The following is a 17,179-nucleotide window of genomic DNA, read 5'->3' as shown; positions in this document are numbered from 1 at the left end:
CCACAGCAGCTATGCCTGCTTTTTCTCTAATAACGCCGAGCTCTGCCCACGTGACAGCCTCACCACAACTGAATATGAACGCATCTGCGTGTAAATAACACGGCAGTGAAGTAACAATGCTAGTGTCACATCGACCGTCACGGATCCTGATGTGAGGAACACACAATACGGGATAAAGGCGGCCGTTTGCTGAGGGAAAGCCCGTGCAATGATGTCATGGCATACAGACCATCGCCTCCAGCGCATCGCGACAAACTTCATTTAAAAACTGGCAATTTACGCCGGCGTGTTCGCGGGTAAAGACGAGCGCCGGCTTCAACATGACGGCATGATATTTTATCACACGGAGCATCCTCTGCTTTTCGGCACCAATTCCATCATATGGAAGCGCTAGCTAACAAACACACGCTTGGTTCATCTGCCATTACCCATTTCTCCCCCTGACAAGAACGCCGTATCATGCTGTTAGCAAAGAAGATCAGATGTATTTAGAGGAAATCACACAGTCGTGTTTATTAATGTGATATGATCCGAATAAAGATGCAAAGTCACAGTGATTGATTCGAGTGTGTACCGCTGCTCTAAGACGTGCACACCTTCTTAGATAAATGCACGAATGAAAAATCGACGTATTGTTAATGGAGTTTGGCGTGTGACCGCTTGGCATCACTTTTCTCAGGCGCGGAGAGCTAGGGTTACTCACATAAAGGAATAAAACTGCGCCCCGGTCAGTTTCAGTGCGGTTCACCTGCTATATGACCCACACATGAGGCCACGTCCTCCGGACAGCGCTGACAGGGCGGCTGTGGCAGAGCTCCGCCGTGTCTGGCTCCACACACACCGAAGAGACACGGAGCTTCAACGCCGCGCTGACAGTTCAGCCGGGGTGCTGGGTACCGCTGCGGACCGCCGAACCGCTGGCGTCAGGTTACGGCATTTCCGGTCTTGACTTTCAAAGTAAATCTCTATTAGCGTCAAGGGAACGTGCCACTGTTGAGAACATTTTCACTATTAAGGCCGATTTTAACTGAATATGAAAGTCCATAAAATACCTTAGAAGTGCAGTTTTACAATTAAACCCAGTTACGAAAAACAAATCGCTCTGAACTCCTGGTGACAGGCATTTATTTTATTTTGAAGGTACATTTGTATGACTGACCGTGTCGTGGTTTACTTAACGAAGCTTTTCCTGCCCGCAGTGATGAACCACTGCGAGATTTGCGAGCAGTTTGTCACGGCAGCACATTTTATTGTTCGTCACTGTTCTCTGTGTCAATAATGCAGGTTAGATGCGACCGAGGAGAAAGTTAAAGCCAGGGATGGCGGTGAGAGAGCGATGCAGCTTATTAGTTTACCCAAACAAGGCCAACCTCAAAAAGATAAACTTTGGGACAAAAGTCAGAAATGACAAATATCCCTGTGCATCCACCGTCTGTCTGAATATCTTTCCACATAAAAACACTCACACTGATCGAGCATGGTGAAATATTTAAAGGAAAATCAGAGAGGTTCTTCTGGGATGGAAATGTGGGTTTGGAAATGGAAAACAGGGGCAGGAAATATGTGGCGGTTACCCTGTTAAATGGCAAAAAGATCCCCAGTTTGACGTCCTAATAGTGCTTTATTAATAAGCACTTGCTTTCATCTCATAATAGTGAAAAAAAAGAGATTCAGCATGCAGCAGTGCCAATCTAAAACCACAACTGCATCCCCAGCCTTCAGCCTTGTCCTCAGAGCTGTCCAGCAGCCAAGTCACTGGGAGATAAAGGCCTTTCACTGGGAAGAATACAGAAGGCTGGGGAACAGGGACCAGAGGGGAAACCCAGGCAGGGAGGGCACAGAGATGGGAGACAGCACACTGGAACTGGGAGCTTTATAAATAGCCTCTGAAAAGGATACTGTAACCCCAGCCATCAGCCACTTTAAGGAACCACAAAGCCGTCTGCTGGCCTCGCACTGAGATACAGGAAGTGCCAGCTGGATGAAAATCCAGCAAAGCTTGCAGAAACTAAACGAGACAGGTAAATGCGACGGACGCCGCTGCAATTTGTGACTCTTTGCTGGTCTTCAGTGGAGGATGTGACAGTGTGTGGCTGTCTGTCTCTCTGTCTTGCACAGAAACTGATGACATGTCCTCTCCACCAGCGCCACGTGGGACAGGCTCCAACCCCCCTCCAAACCTGATAAACAGCTAAGGAAATGGAGGGCGGACTGACAGAGTGGTGCAAAGTGCACACGACTCTGGAGAATTGCATGAGGTTTGATTTTGCAAGACAATCGTTACAAAGTGATGCAAGTTTTAGGATTCACAGAAGTAGGCCATAAACAACTAATATGCCAGCCAGCGCCACCAGGCTGCTGACAACACCAAACGTCCCCTGTCTGCAGGACTCATTGCAGTGTTACCATGTATGTGTGGCAGCATGGTCCCGTTAGGGAGATCAGAAGTCCTCAGGAGCCCTGGACCAGCAGAACTGATTTAAAGCAGACTCAGAGATTTCGATCAGTAATTTTTCCTTCATTCACGTGTGTATGGAAAACAGACTGTATACTAAAGACAGAAGCAGGATCACCCATTGTTAGCATTTCCACACTGACCATCTCGGCGTTTTGCAGCAGTTTGTGACGAGGAAATAGCAACGAGCAGCGCTGACTGTGAAACGAAGGGAAGCTGCAGACTGATGGGCCGGCGGCATGTCAATCACAAGGTCACCATGACCTCATTGATCCTCTATTTGTAATCGGAAGGTTGCCGGTTCGAGCCCCGGCTCGGACAGTCTCGGTCGTTGTGTCCTTGGGCAAGACACTTCACCCGTTGCCTACTGGTGGTGGTCAGAGGGCCCGGTGGCGCCAGTGTCCGGCAGCCTCGCCTCTGTCAGTGCGCCCCAGGGTGGCTGTGGCTACAACGTAGCTGCCATCACCAGTGTGTGTGTGAGTGGGTGGATGACTGGATGTGTAAAGCTCTTTGGGGTCCTGAGGGACGAGTAAAGCTCTATACAAAAGCAGGCCATTTTTATTTTACTCTAATGGAATCTTTACCCGTTTACTCAAGTCACACATCAAGTAGGTCTGTGAGTCATTACAAAGAGTGCAGGTTTCATACTCATACAGCAGCTTCACATTTCAGACTCACAAACTGTCTCCATCTTTTGTGTACAGGTATACACGTTATGTGCTTGATGGAACGTGACATCCACGTGTGGTGCTTCAGTCTATCAGCTCTGTCCAGCCGTCACACCTGTACTGACTCTACCTGCACCATGAATCTGGAGAGATGCTCCGAGGTATCGTAAAGACAGGAAGTGACTACAGTTTGTTGATCCTAGAGCACAAACTGCATCTGTACATCGCAGAGATTCAGCCTAACCACACTCACGCTGACTCACAGCTGACACACACTAGTTCACACACAAAGATAACATGTGCCACTTTCAAGTCTTTTCAAGCTGACACGGCGGACATGCTGCGTTTATCATGGGAGTGGCATAAGCAATCTTCATCTGAACGCAACTCAGGAATGCGTAATTGGTACGTTTCTAAACAACGGAAGGCTTTCATTAGTGGATCAGGAAGTCCAGAGCAGGCAGCGTGCCTGTGTGCTATACTTATCCCCTGGTGGCACGCCGTGTCAACTGTGGGGGAGGACGGGGGACGAGATGCTGTGACAGATCCCTGGAAGTATAGCTTGCCAAGAGAAGGTACACTTACAGCTGTGGACACACACACACACACACACACACACACACACACACACACACACACACACACACACACACACACACTTTGCCTGGAGACAGAGGAATGAGATGAAACATGCATGGTGTGAGCTCGGTCCCAGCTGGGCCCTGCTCAGGCTCTGGGCTCCAACAGACCCTCCAAGTGACGACGAGGGTCTGATAACAGAGCTGCAAACAGAACTCTGACCAATCTATGACTCTGCAAATATAAAATGTCTTTTTAATGAAACACCAACCAAAGTAACTGAGAGCAGCTGACGTTTGAAAAGCCAACAAACACACAAAGAAAAGTCTGCTGCTCCACTTGCTCCACCCTTGTGTGGAGTTTACTGCTGTACAAGCAGCCACCTGTAAACTACACCTCTCCACCTCCAGCACCCGCCTTTTTACCGTCTGCTCCTTTCATCCGTGCAGGCCGAGCTGAAAATGAGATTTCTTACGGGGGAAACGAGGTCTTTCTGTTTCCTGGACAAAGTGCCAGTGCTGAGCTTTTCAAAGTGATTTGTGTTTGCGAGGTGTGGAGTCAGTGCTCCCGAGTAATAACAGTCAGGATATACTACGTATGTATGTGGAAACCCCACAATAACGGCACAGTACCTGCACAGAGTCTGTAGTCCCCAGCAGAGACACTTCCTCCTTGGGGCATCATACTCTTCATCCTGAAGGCTTCCTCAGGGTGGTTGAAGCGAAAGAAGGCTGATTGGCCAAAACACAGCATGCAGCCTGGAACAGAAGCACATACATTTCATTTTCACCTGTGCTTAGTCATCACATCCCTGTACCCTGTAGCTCTGCCACGGGAAGCTAGCAGGTCACAGGTGTGCCACAATTATGTGCAGTTGTTTTAGGGTAGGTGGGGCTACAGGGGTGGGAACCTTTGGAGAACCGTTATCATTGTTATCATTGAATACTGTAAAGTATTTTTGCCCGAAATGCCCACCCCCCACGTCACCCGCCATGCAGGTCGAGAATCACAACCAATGTTTGTCTGCAATATCTCTGAAAACTCTCCAAAAATGTCTTTTATTGAACAGTTTCTGATGTATAAACTGCTAATAAAGAACTCCTGGTCCAGCTATGAGAGGAAAACGCTCAGCACAGCCACACATGCTTAGTGCGACCGGGACAAAAAAAGCAAGAGGTTTGCTGTTTGTTTGGGAACAAAGGCATCACTACCATTCAGTAGATGGCACTAAGGCTTTAATGTGTGTGCTAATATGATGCTAAAGCTCAAAAACAAGTACCAAATCTTCATTTAAAGACTATAAAGAGCTAGCTTAGCAATTCATTAGCAGAAATACTCACTTCCCCACACTAACCAACAACTTTTAGTTTCTGACTGTTTCCTGTCTTATTTAAGACATGAACATTACAGGAATGAAGTGGACTGCTAACCATTTAGGAAGAGCCAGCATAGTTTTATTCCACATTTACAGTCTTTATGCTAAGCTAGGCTAAAGTGTCAAATTCCTTAGGTAACATAAAAACCATCCATCATCCATCCATCTTCATCCACTTTATCCGAGGCCGGGCAGCAGCCTAAGCAAAGAGGCCCAGACCTCCCTCTCCCCAGCCACCTCCTCCAGCTTGTCCGGGGGAACACCAAGGCGTTCCCAGGCCAGCCGAGAGATATAATCTCTCCAGCGTGTCCTGGGTCTGCCCCGGGGCCTCCTCCCGGTGGGACATGGCTGGAACACCGCGCCCAGGGGGCATCCTTGTCAGATGCCCGAACCACCTCAGCTGGCTCCTTTCGATGTGGAGGAGCAGCGAAGTAAAAGCGAAGCTCTCAATTTACCGGTCGATCTACGTCCCTACCCTCACCTATGGCCACGAGCTGTGGGTAGTGACCGAAAGAACGAGATCGCGGATACAAGCGGCAGAAATGAGCTTCCTCCGAAGGCTGGCTGGCCTCTCCCTTAGAGATAGGGTGAGAAGTTCAGCCATCAGGGAGGGGCTCAGAGTAGAACATAAACACCAATCTAAATTTAAAAAGTAAACAACATTTTCCTCAAATATATTTCCTTTGACATGCAGTGAAGTACAGGAACAAAGTAGTACAAACAGTAAGCATATCTGTGTGTGTACTAATAAATATGCTGCGACTTTCCACCACAGCCCGACTCATTCCTAATATTTCACATACAGACGTGAGCAGCATCGTAACACTCACAGAGACTGGAAACAAACTATCCCTGAGAAACTGCTGATGCATCTCATAGCAGCATCCAGTCTGAGCACAGAGCGCACATGACCGTTTGAATCGCCAACACAGACGTAAGTAAGGTGAACACGAGGCGTCCGAGTTGTTCTGACAGCATCAGGAACGAGCTCACAGACGCTGTGCTGACTCAACCATCATCCACACAGGGCAGAGGGCACACCGTCCTCTGGCACGGTGCAAACGGGCCACTGATGACACTTAAACCTGATATAGCTGGATGAAGACTGCAGAAAACAAAGTACAGAAAAGATCTGAGACATGTCCAAGTTCAGGAGACACATCTGTACAAACTGTCAGGACGGTTTCTCTGCTTTCTGGGAAGCAGGAAGGCACATCGGAACTACAAAGATTCAAAATATATCTAAATAGTTCCCAACTTCAAAACGTCTGACTTCTCGTCACATCGGTTTACACAGCAGAACAATCTGATCTGCCTCTGCCTGACATCCTGTTTCTGCAGGAGCTACGTCCAATTAAAGAGATAAGATGATAAAATGCCGTTTCAGCAGATCCACGATAAACAAAGTCTGGTCAGAATAATTCTATAAAGAAAACTTCACAAAATTCACATCCATTGCCCTGAGCAGCTATATTCTAGCTGCAACACGCTACAAGCTAACGGGCCGGTCACAAAATGTATGAATCACAGTGCAGTCCAATAAGCTTTAAACACAGCGGTACCTCCGTGTCCTGGTGAGAGCTCAGTGTTGCTCTCACACTCACTTTTTAATGGTTGTACTGGAATTAGTTGAACCTGCTGCAGGTTCTGGCTGGGGTCCGCGTCCTGCCTTATAAAGGACGTCCATCACCAAATGGACTCTTCTCCAGGAGACACTTGTTGCACAAGTTAATGTGTGAAATGCTGTGTTAGAAAAGACTGAACGAACACTAGTCCTGCTGAACTCTGCAGCTCCCAGGTGGCTCAGGACTAACAGGTGCCTGTCTAATGCATTTACACAGATTTCCATTGTCAGAGTAAAAATGTGCAGCAATGGTTGTTTGACTTTGTCCATCAAACTCAGAGCCGTCCTGTGTTCGGGTGAATGTGTCTGCTACAGTGTGATGCAGCGTTTCACTCAGATGGAACCAGCGCCACACACTCCCCAGCTCTGTGTGGTGATATCAATCACATCCACCTATCTGGTTTGAACATCAGAGTACATCATTCACAGAACTCATTCAGCTCCTTCATGTGCCATGAGCCCGATAACAGATCAGCAGTCGCACGTTTATGGTTTTCTCAATACGGCATCATTATGTCCTGCTGACATGACGAGGGAAAGGTCTTCCAGGCCAGCCGGAGATAAGATCCCTGCCTGTCGTTGTGAGGCCTGAGGTAAAAACAGGAAATGCTGCTGTGATGGACGACAGAGCCAGATTGGCCTTTTATTATGGAGAGACACACACGCTGACAGCCTGGGGAAAAACACCTGATTACATCCTGAGCCGTGGGTGAGGCCTGATGGAAAACAGGTGCAGACTGCTGCTAACATGAGCTTAGCACAGAGGGGTCAATGCCACTGCAAAAAACAACAACCTGTGTAGAACGGTGCATGGACTGCTTCTTACACAGCACGCTTCTACAACTGTCTATGCAAGTGCTTCTAATATTCATACTCTGATGGACGCATCGCAGAGGAACTTGGGGTTAGCATCTTGTCCAAGATATTTGGCATGTAGACTAGAGCAGACGGGGATCGAACCACCAACCTTCAGCTACAGCCCTAGAATACATTTACTTCTCTTTTTCTCGTTTGCATGTCATAGGCTGGTAACAACTATTAAAGTCTGGCTGTAAGCCACTCGAACATGGCAGAAGCATAGATGTATATGCTGTGGTCAAGTCAACATTCATGTTTTACATGAAATAATACTGTAACGTCAGAAGCAGCCACATTTGAATGGCAAGGTGGAGTGCTAAGCTAGCAGCTAACGCAGCAAGCTTTGTTAGCTGCTGGTTATGGACCCGCCTCTAGTGGCCATTAAAGGAACTGCAGGAGGTTGCTGTTTGGCAGAAGATCCCTGTTTAACTACTGCAGCATGAATAGTACCAGTTATACTCTAATCGTTTACACACTAAATTTCAATGTAAAAACATAGAAAGCATCGTCCCTGTAATAAAAATGATTCCTGTACTGTAAAATAACGTGTTGATGCTAAATGCTAATAATGATATTTATATTAGTGCTATAAAATAAGATAACCTTTATTAGTCCCACACGTGGGAAATTTGTTTTGTCACAGCAGGAAGTGGACAGTGCAAAAGTTATGAGGCAAAAATTAGAATACAATAAGAATAAATACAGTACACAACTGTACAGAATAGAATAAAATAAAATACTATATACAGTAGAATAAAATAGAATAAAAATATACAATAAGATCAAAATAGAATACAAATACAAATACTATATACAACTGAGTAAAAACACAACGATGACAGAAAGGATTATTGCACTTAGTATTATTGCATATGTATGGATGTGTGTGCTTGATCAGTTAAAGTCTTTATTATGGAGTCTGACAGCAGTGGGGAGGAAAGACCTGCGAAATCTCTCCGTCCCACACCGTGGGTGCCGCAGTCTCCCACTGAAGGAGCTGCTCAGTGCTGTCACAGTCTGCTGCATGGGGTGGGAGATGTTGTCCATCAGGGATGACAGCTTAGCCGCCGTTCTCCTGTCACTCACCACCTCCACTGGGTCCAGAGGGCATCCTAGAACAGAGCTGGCCCTTCGGATCACCCTGTTCAGTCTCTTCCTGTCCCCAGTAGAGATGCTGCCGCCCCAGCAGACCACACCATAAAAGATAGCAGAAGCCACCACAGAGTCATAGAAGGTCTTCAGGAGTGGGCCCTCCACTCCAAACGACCTGAGTCTCCGCAGCAGGTACAGCCTGCTCTGCCCTTTCCTGTAGAGGGCGTCTGAGTTATGAGTCCAGTCCAGTCTATTGTTCAGATGAACACCAAGGTACCTGTAGCTGTCCACAGCCTTAATGTCCATACCTTGGATGTTCAGTGGTTGCAGTGGAGAATGCTTGTGCCTGCGGAAGTCTACCACCAGCTCCTTGGTTTTACTGGCGTTGATCTGGAGGTAGTTCAGCTGGCACCAGTCCACAAAGTCTTGAGTCAGTCCTCTGTACTCCTTGTCGTCCCCATCAGTGATGAGGCCGACTATTGCAGAGTCATCAGAGAACTTCTGCAGGAAGCACTGGGTGGAATTGTGGGAGAAGTCTGCAGTGTAGATGGTGAAGAGGAACGGAGCCAGAACCGTTCCCTGTGGGGCCCCCGTACTGCAGACGACCCTGTCCGACACACAGCCCTGAGTCCTCACATACTGTGGTCGGTCGGTGAGGTAGTCCAGGATCCAGGTAGTGAGGTGATGGTCCACTCCAGAGTTCACCAGCTTGTCCTTTAGAACCGAGGGAAGAATGGTGTTGAAGGCACTGGAGAAATCAAAGAACATGATTCTCACAGTGCTTCCAGCGGTCTCCAGGTGAGCGAGGGAACGATGTAGGAGGTGAATGACGGCATCATCCGCTCCAATGCCAGGCTGGTAGGCAAACTGAAGTGGGTCCAGTGATGAGCTTATTAGGCGCCGAAGCTGAGCCAGGACCAACCGCTCCAGGGTCTTCATCAGGTGGGATGTCAGAGCCACCGGCCTGTAGCTGTTGAGGTCCTTGGGGCGTGAAGTCTTTGGCACTGGTACAACACAGGAGGTTTTCCAGAGCTGTGGGACTCTTCCCAACCTCAGGCTCAGGTTGAAGAGGTGCTCCATCACCCCACACAGTTGGTCCGCGCAGGACCTGACGACCCTCGAGCTGATGCCATCTGGGCCCGCTGCCTTCTTGCCATTAATCCTCCTCAGTTCCCTCCTAACCTGGGTGGTTGAGAGAGACAGGCTGGAGCCTTGTGTTGAGTGTGTATTGGATGCTGTTGTTGGGGGTGGGGGGGAGTGAGCAGGGTGAATAGAGGAGGTGTGAAGTGTCTGAGGTGGAACAGCAGCAGTGGGGGTGGATTAGCAGTCCAAGAGCAGAACTGTGCTGATTCACATTAGTATTTATTTCTGCCACCCGTCTCTGTTTCCACCAGTGTTACAACACCGTCCTCTGCATAGTTTTGGTATTTTGCACAGTTCAGTATTTGCAGGATAATGAGTGCACCCTCAGTCTAGTCACGAACGAGGAAACACAAGAACTCGCTGAAAAGGACGTTTAAAAGCAGCCGTCGGTACGCTGCTGGTGCGGCCCTCAGAGCCACGTCGGCTGAGCCTCCATGCCTTCACGCGCTCCACAACTTCAGCGCTTATCCGACTTTTCTGCCTCCCTGCTGTGTCCTCTGGATTCTGTCCACTTTCACTGAATCACACCCCTTCCTCTGACTTGCACGAACATGATCTCCCTGGTGAACATCAACTTAGGCATTTAGGAAGCTCCTGGTTAAAACAATGTAGCTTGAAGAGGCATGTATCTGACACTGTGGTGACACAGTCATCACTCACTCTGAGCCTACAAGGGTTTGGTGATGCCTCTGCGGCCTCGTTTTCACGCAGGAGTTCTGTGTTGATTGGAACAACAGTGACGACTGAGGCTAACAGCTAGCTGCAATAACAACATTTCTTTAACATACTTACTGCTTATACAGTCCTGCTCTTAGAATTTAATCAGTATTAAATATGTGCTAGTGTGCTGTATTTTGGTGGTTAGCTATTGGATTGGACATGGAAAATATCTAAGCTAGAAAACATAAGGTATTAGCATTTTCCGAGCCTTGGCTATGCTAATTAGCAAATGCTAAATCAACACTTACTGAAACCAACAGGGCACCAGTTTCAGCTTTATTCAGTTTCGATGTGCTGATTTATCTTTAGAAATGAATATTGAAGTGTTTCACCTTTATGTCAGATGTGAACAGAACTAATAGCAGAGGACTCGACGGCTGTCACAGACCTCTGTTTGTCCCACTGCCACATTTTGCTGGTTTGGCCACTTTGGAGGTGATAACATATCTTTTGTGTAGTATGTTTACCGTCATCATGAGGCCTTTATTACTCACTGTGTTTCATGGGCAAACATCTGTGGCTAAATGGAATGTGGCCACATTAGTGATTACAGTGTGTCTTTGTGAGATACGATGTACAGAGTCAGGTTTATGCCTGAGTTCATGCTGGATGATTCACATTAGCAGCCACTGCTTTGTTGTTCTTGGCCTTAATGCATTAGTCTCACTGCAGTTTGTGGTGTGAGCCAGCTGAATTAGTTGTGCAGTTATTAAGGATGATTCTCGCTTTAGGGTGTAAGCTCCTCGCCTGCTGCTTATGTACGTCTGACAGTGTGAGATTTACTCTGACTTTGTGTTTTTAATAGCATGGCTTTCATTTAACTGTCACTCAAACAGCTTATTTAACTGTTAAAATACAAAATTGTGATTAAGATTCAACTTTGATAAACTGTGCAGCTCTAGTAGCACGTAATCTCAGAACGACAACCTGTTAGTGACAAACTGTTTGAGCATCTTAGCTAGCTCAGCACACAGCAGACAAAAATACCCAAAATATGTGATTCCAGTTTGAATGCTCTAACCACTGTGATCCACCACAGCAACATCTTTGTGAAATTTGCAGATGACACCACAGTGGTGGGGCTCATTTCCAAGGGAGACGAGTCTACGTACAGAGACGAGGTGGAGCAGCTGACGTCATGGTGTAAGGCCAATAACCTCCTCCTCAACACTTCAAAAACCAAAGAACTCATAATAGACTTCAGAAGGAAAAAGGCAGAGATCCAACCACTATTCATAAATGGGGACTGTGTAGAAAGGGTGGCAAGCTTCCGCTTCCTGGGAGTCAATATAGAGGAGAACCTTTCCTGGAGTGTGAACACCTCCGAGCTGCTGAAAAAGGCCCAACAGAGACTGTACTTCCTTCTCAGGAGGAATAACATCATACAGAGACTGCTGGTGTCCTTCTACAGAGCCACCATTGAGAGTGTTCTAACTTACTGCATATGCATCTGGTACACTAGCTGCACAGGGCTCAGAGGAAAGCACTCCAAGGGATCATTAACACCGCCCAAAAGATCACTGGCTGCCCTCTCCCCACACTGGAAGTTCTACACAATGCCCACTGTTTTAAAAAGGCCCAAAACATCATAAAAGACACCTCACATCCTGGCCACTCCCTGTTCGAACTGTTGCCCTCAGGCAGACGGTACAGGGCAATCAGAGCAAGGACTAATAGACTCAAACACAGCTGTTATCCAACTGCAATAACACATCTGAATACTACAAAAAAATGTCCATCACGCCACTCTTGTGTTAATCTATGCACGGTCTGAAGCATGTGTGTGGGAATGTATGTGAATGTTTTACTGTTATATCTTATTAGTATTTTAAGTATTCTATCTATTTTATTTATTGAATTTTATTGTTTTATTTATATTTTGATATTGCTAGGGATGATGCAATGATCGGGGACCATTCTTCATTTCGTTGTTCTCGTGACAATGACAATAAAGTTTCTGATTCTGATCAAATAAGCAAAAATATCAATAACATGTAGGGCGACACAATTTCACTAACTCAATCATAAGTGAAGCTGTTGTGTTAAAGGGCATCGTCATGCCACAAAGGCCCGTTTTATACAGGACAACTGATATTCAACGTCTTTTTCTTACTGTGAAGTTGACATTAGGACAGCAGATGTGCAGAGTGGAATTAATCTTTTATAGCTGTCAGGGTTTGGTGTTTGTAATCAGCTATAACAGTTGGTCCATGAAACATGGCGTCACTGTTAGTCTAAACTCCAAAAACCACATTCCTGTTCAAAGCGAGCCTCACTGCCCATCAGGAGACTTTTACCTCAGCACGTTTTGGAAAATGATTTCACTGGATTTGAATTCTAATGGTCACCAGTTCATGTCCAGAACAAGTTCTGCTAAGGCTGCAGTTGTACTTCTAGCTCCATCTTTGCTCAGTCCAGGACTCTGAGTGCCACCACTGCGATATGGAGACCTCCACACATCCACGCCCAGCTCAGGCTGAGAGGAAGCCAACTTTACAGGATGTAAAGGACAGCTCACTGGTTTGTCATGGACGACACCCGGACAGGCTGCACACATGCCTGTGAGACCACTAACTGCCACAGACTGTGAATAAATCCCACCAGTGTGGGGCTGTCCCGTGGACATGTGGACATACGGGACACGGTGATGGACACGGTGATGCAGAGGCTGCTGGAGTGTGATGGACAAGAGGACATGTTTCTCCTCCTCAGTCTCTCAGCACTAACCTCTGCTGGCATTGACTGTGTGTGTGCGCGTCTGTCTGTCTGCGTGTGTCCGTGCGTGTCTGTGTGTGCGTCTGTGTGTCTGTGTGTGTGTGCGTGCGTCTGTGTCTGTGAGTCTGTGTGTGCGTGCGTCTGTGTGTGCGTGCATGCGTCTGTGTGTGCGTACGTCTGTGTGCGCGCGTCTGTGTGTGTGCGTGCGCGTGTGTCTGTGTCTGTGAGTCTGTGTGTGCGTGCGTCTGTGTGTGCGTGTGTCTGTGTGCGTACGTCTGTGTGCGCACGTCTGTGTGCGCGTGTGTCTGTGCGTCTGTGTGTGTGCGTCTGTGTGTGCGTGTGTCTGTGTGTGCGTGCGTACGTCTGTGTGCGCGTCTGTGTCTGTGCGTCTGTGTGTGTGCGTCTGTGTGTGTGCGTCTGTGTCTGTGCGTCTGTGTCTGTGCGTCTGTGTCTGTGAGTCTGTGTGTGTGAGAGGCTGCCCAGGATCAGCCCGACAGAGATCACACAGTTCATAGATGAGCGTTCAGAAACAGTGGCAGGCTTGTCCCACTGTGGGAGTGGGCTGTCATGCTGAATGCACTGGAAGCTCTGACTCTGTGCAGGATAAGAAACATGACAGCATTGTCCATCAGAGGAGTGGCTAATAATCGACCTGTGAAACTTTCACATTCACCCAGTGATTCCCAGTTTAGGCACATCTATTTTATCAACCTGGGTTTGCCTCTTATCTGTATTTCATTTTATTTAATTTTAATTGCTGTACAGTACTCTGTTTTTGGTAACTATTGTCCATGATGTAAATATGTAAAAAATGTATGTTTCTGTTCTGTGTCCTGTTTGTTTGTATATGTGTTTTTCTTTTTCTTTGCCTGTCCCATTTGGTTCTTTAGCCGTCAGAATTGTTGTCTGAAAACCAACAAGGAGACCCAATGGATTTACTTTGCCAAATGGATCATCATGGCCTTGCCGTATTGGTCCATTTGATCGACCTTTGTTGTTATTATTTATTTTATTTTATTTTCAGTTGTTACAGACGGGACAGACATGACTGAGGGATAGGAAAGGTGATAGGAAAGAAAGATGAAGGAAAAGAAAAACAGGAGGGAAGAGGGACAGTGAGAAAGGGCACTTAAAAAGAGAAAGAAGAGAAAACAAGCAAATAAACAGAGCAACATACTAAACACAACACCATCAGGTTAATCTGGCTAAGTGTAAACAGCAGTAAATACTAAAACACCACACCGGCTGCCTTTACCCAGTATTTTCCTCGCCAATGTCCGTTCTCTGGCAAACAAAATGGATGAGATACGGCTCTCCATCACTAACAACAGACGGATTATGGACTCAAATGTCATGTTTTTCACCGAAACATGGCTGAACAAAAGCTGTCCGGACAATGCTATCGAGTTAGCAGGACGCCACACACACCGAGCCGACAGGCTAGCAGATGACTCCGGCAAGACCAGAGGTGGAGGTTTGTGCATTTATATTAACAATGCTTGGTGCATGAACTCCACTACTACTGAGAGTCACTGCTCACCTAATGCGGAGTTTTTAATGGTCAAATGCAGACCTTATTATCTCCCCAGAGAACTCACTTCGATCATACTCACTGCCGTGTATATACCCCCCGACGCTAATGCTAGGTTGGCCATGAAAGAACTTTCTGCAGCCATTAACAAACACCAGAATAAACACCCCGAGGCTGCTTTTATTGTTGCTGCCGACTTCAACCACACCAACTTAAAGACAGTCCTCCCCAGATTCCACCAACATGTCTCCTGCCACACCAGAGGAGACAAGACTTTAGACCATGTGTATTCCAACCTGGCTGGAGCCTACAAAGCCACACCCCTCCCCCACATTGGACAATCGGACCATCTCTCCCTGTTCCTCACACCACGGTATTCACCACTCATCCAACGTGTGAAACCTGCTGTGAGGACAATTAAAGTGTGGCCAGAGGGGACAGACGCAGTGCTCCAGGACAGATTTAAAAACACAGACTGGAATATGTTCACCCACACAGACCTGGACCAGTACGCCTCATCTGTACTGGATTACATCTCCAAAACCACAGACAGTGTCACCACCCAGAAACGGATCACCATGTACCCCAACCAGAAGCCTTGGATGAACCGGGATGTTCGTCTCCTCCTGAAGGCCCGCAACACCACCTTTAGGTCAGGAGATGCACACGCCTACAGCACAGCCAGGGCTAATCTAAAGAAGGGCATCAAAAAAGCCAAACACCATTACAAAAAGAAGGTAGAAGAACACTTCTCCAACTCCAACCCCCGACGCATGTGGCAAGGACTCCAGACCATTACAGACTACAGGACCACCAAACCCTCCCCCGCATCCTCTGATGTCTCCTTCCTCAACGAGCTCAACAACTTTTATGCTCGTTTTGAGCGAGGGAACCCCACAACCACAACCAAAGCAGACGTGACGCCAGACCACCAACCTCTGACTCTCTCCCCCACCGATGTAGGAGCGGTGCTGAGCAGGATCAATGTCCACAAGGCTGCAGGTCCCGATGGCATCCCCGGGCGTGTTCTCAGAGCGTGTTCTGGGGAGCTTGCAGGAGTGCTCACAGACATATTCAATCTGTCCTTGGCCCACGCTGTGGTACCGGCCTGCTTCAAATCCACCTCCATCGTCCCGATACCCAAAAACTCCAACCCATCTTGCCTCAATGACTACCGCCCAGTAGCACTCACCCCCATCATCACTAAGTGCTTAGAGCAGCTGGTCCTAGCACACTTCAAATCCTGTCTCCCCCCCACCCTGGACCCCCACCAATTCGCATACCGCCAGAACAGGAGCACAGAGGATGCAGTCTCCATCGCACTGCACTCTGTCCTCTCACACCTGGACAACAACAACACCTACGCCAGAATGCTGTTTATAGACTTCAGTTCAGCATTCAATACAATCCACCCCTCACAACTCATCAGGAAACTGACAGACTGGGCATCAGTTCCCTCATCTGCAAATGGTTACTGGACTTCCTGACCAACCGCCCCCAACATGTCCGGCTGGATAACCACTGCTCATCTACCATCACAATGAACACCGGTGTACCACAAGGCTGTGTGATGAGCCCTTTCCTCTACTCCCTCTTCACCCACGACTGCAGACCTGCTGATGGTTCCAACACCATCATTAAGTTTGCAGATGACACCACGGTGATTGGCCTCATCGGTGACAACGATGAGGCCGCCTACAGGGAGGAGGTGGATCGTCTGGCTGAGTGGTGCGACACAAACAACCTGCTGCTTAACACCGAGAAGACCAAGGAGCTCATCGTGGACTACAGGAGGAATGCTGACCCACATCCACCCATCCACATTAAGGGGACGGCTGTGGAGCGTGTGAGCAGCTTCAAGTTCCTGGGAGTCCACATCTCCGAGGATCTCACCTGGACGACCAACTGCTCCAAGCTGGTCAAGAAGGCTCATCAGCGCCTCTTCTTCTTGAGGACTCTGAGGAAGAACCACCTGTCCTCAGACATCCTGGTGAACTTCTATCGTTGCACCATCGAGAGCATCCTGACCAACTGTATAACAGTCTGGTACGGGAACTGCTCTGCCTCGGACCGGAAGGCGTTGCAGAGGGTCGTGAAAACTGCCCAGCGCATCGCCGGAGCACCACTTCCTGCCATAAAAGACATCTACAGGAAGCGGTGTCTGAAAAGGGCTGGGAAAATCATCAAAGACCCCAGTCACCCATCACATGGACTCTTCACCATCCTGCCCTCTGGGAGGCGCTACAGGAGCCTCCGGACTAAGACCACCAGGTACCGGAACAGCTTCTTCCCCACAGCTGTCAGACTCCTGAACTCTGCCTCCTGACATCTGACCCACGTTAACATATGGACTGAACATACACACACCCACAATGGACAACTGTACCCTCAAACACACAATAATAACATGGACTGAACC

The 17,179-nt window shown here is 47.9% G+C and overlaps 1 protein-coding gene across 24 annotated transcripts in view; it reads right to left on the bottom strand.

Moving 5' to 3' along the window:
- phldb1b (pleckstrin homology-like domain, family B, member 1b) overlaps nt 1-17,179 on the bottom strand; it is a 116,659-nt gene that overhangs the window by 48,328 nt on the left and 51,152 nt on the right. For 23 of the 24 annotated variants that reach the window (XM_085380105.1, XM_085380111.1, XM_085380120.1 and 20 more), the window contains one exon: nt 4,335-4,460. In XM_085380105.1, coding sequence (XP_085236231.1) covers nt 4,335-4,460 — 126 coding nt within the window. Of the gene's footprint in view, nt 1-703; nt 885-4,334; nt 4,461-17,179 lie in introns of those variants that run through there. The other variant, XM_085380125.1, reaches the window with a different exon arrangement.

Source organism: Rhamphochromis longiceps, linkage group LG14 (genome assembly GCF_057381845.1).
Source record: "Rhamphochromis longiceps isolate RC_006_pf linkage group LG14, R_longiceps_female_GT1.1, whole genome shotgun sequence".
Lineage (NCBI taxonomy): Eukaryota > Metazoa > Chordata > Actinopteri > Cichliformes > Cichlidae > Rhamphochromis > Rhamphochromis longiceps.
The sequence above is the reverse complement of the archived record's forward strand: the minus strand, read 5'-3'. Positions and strand labels throughout refer to the sequence as shown.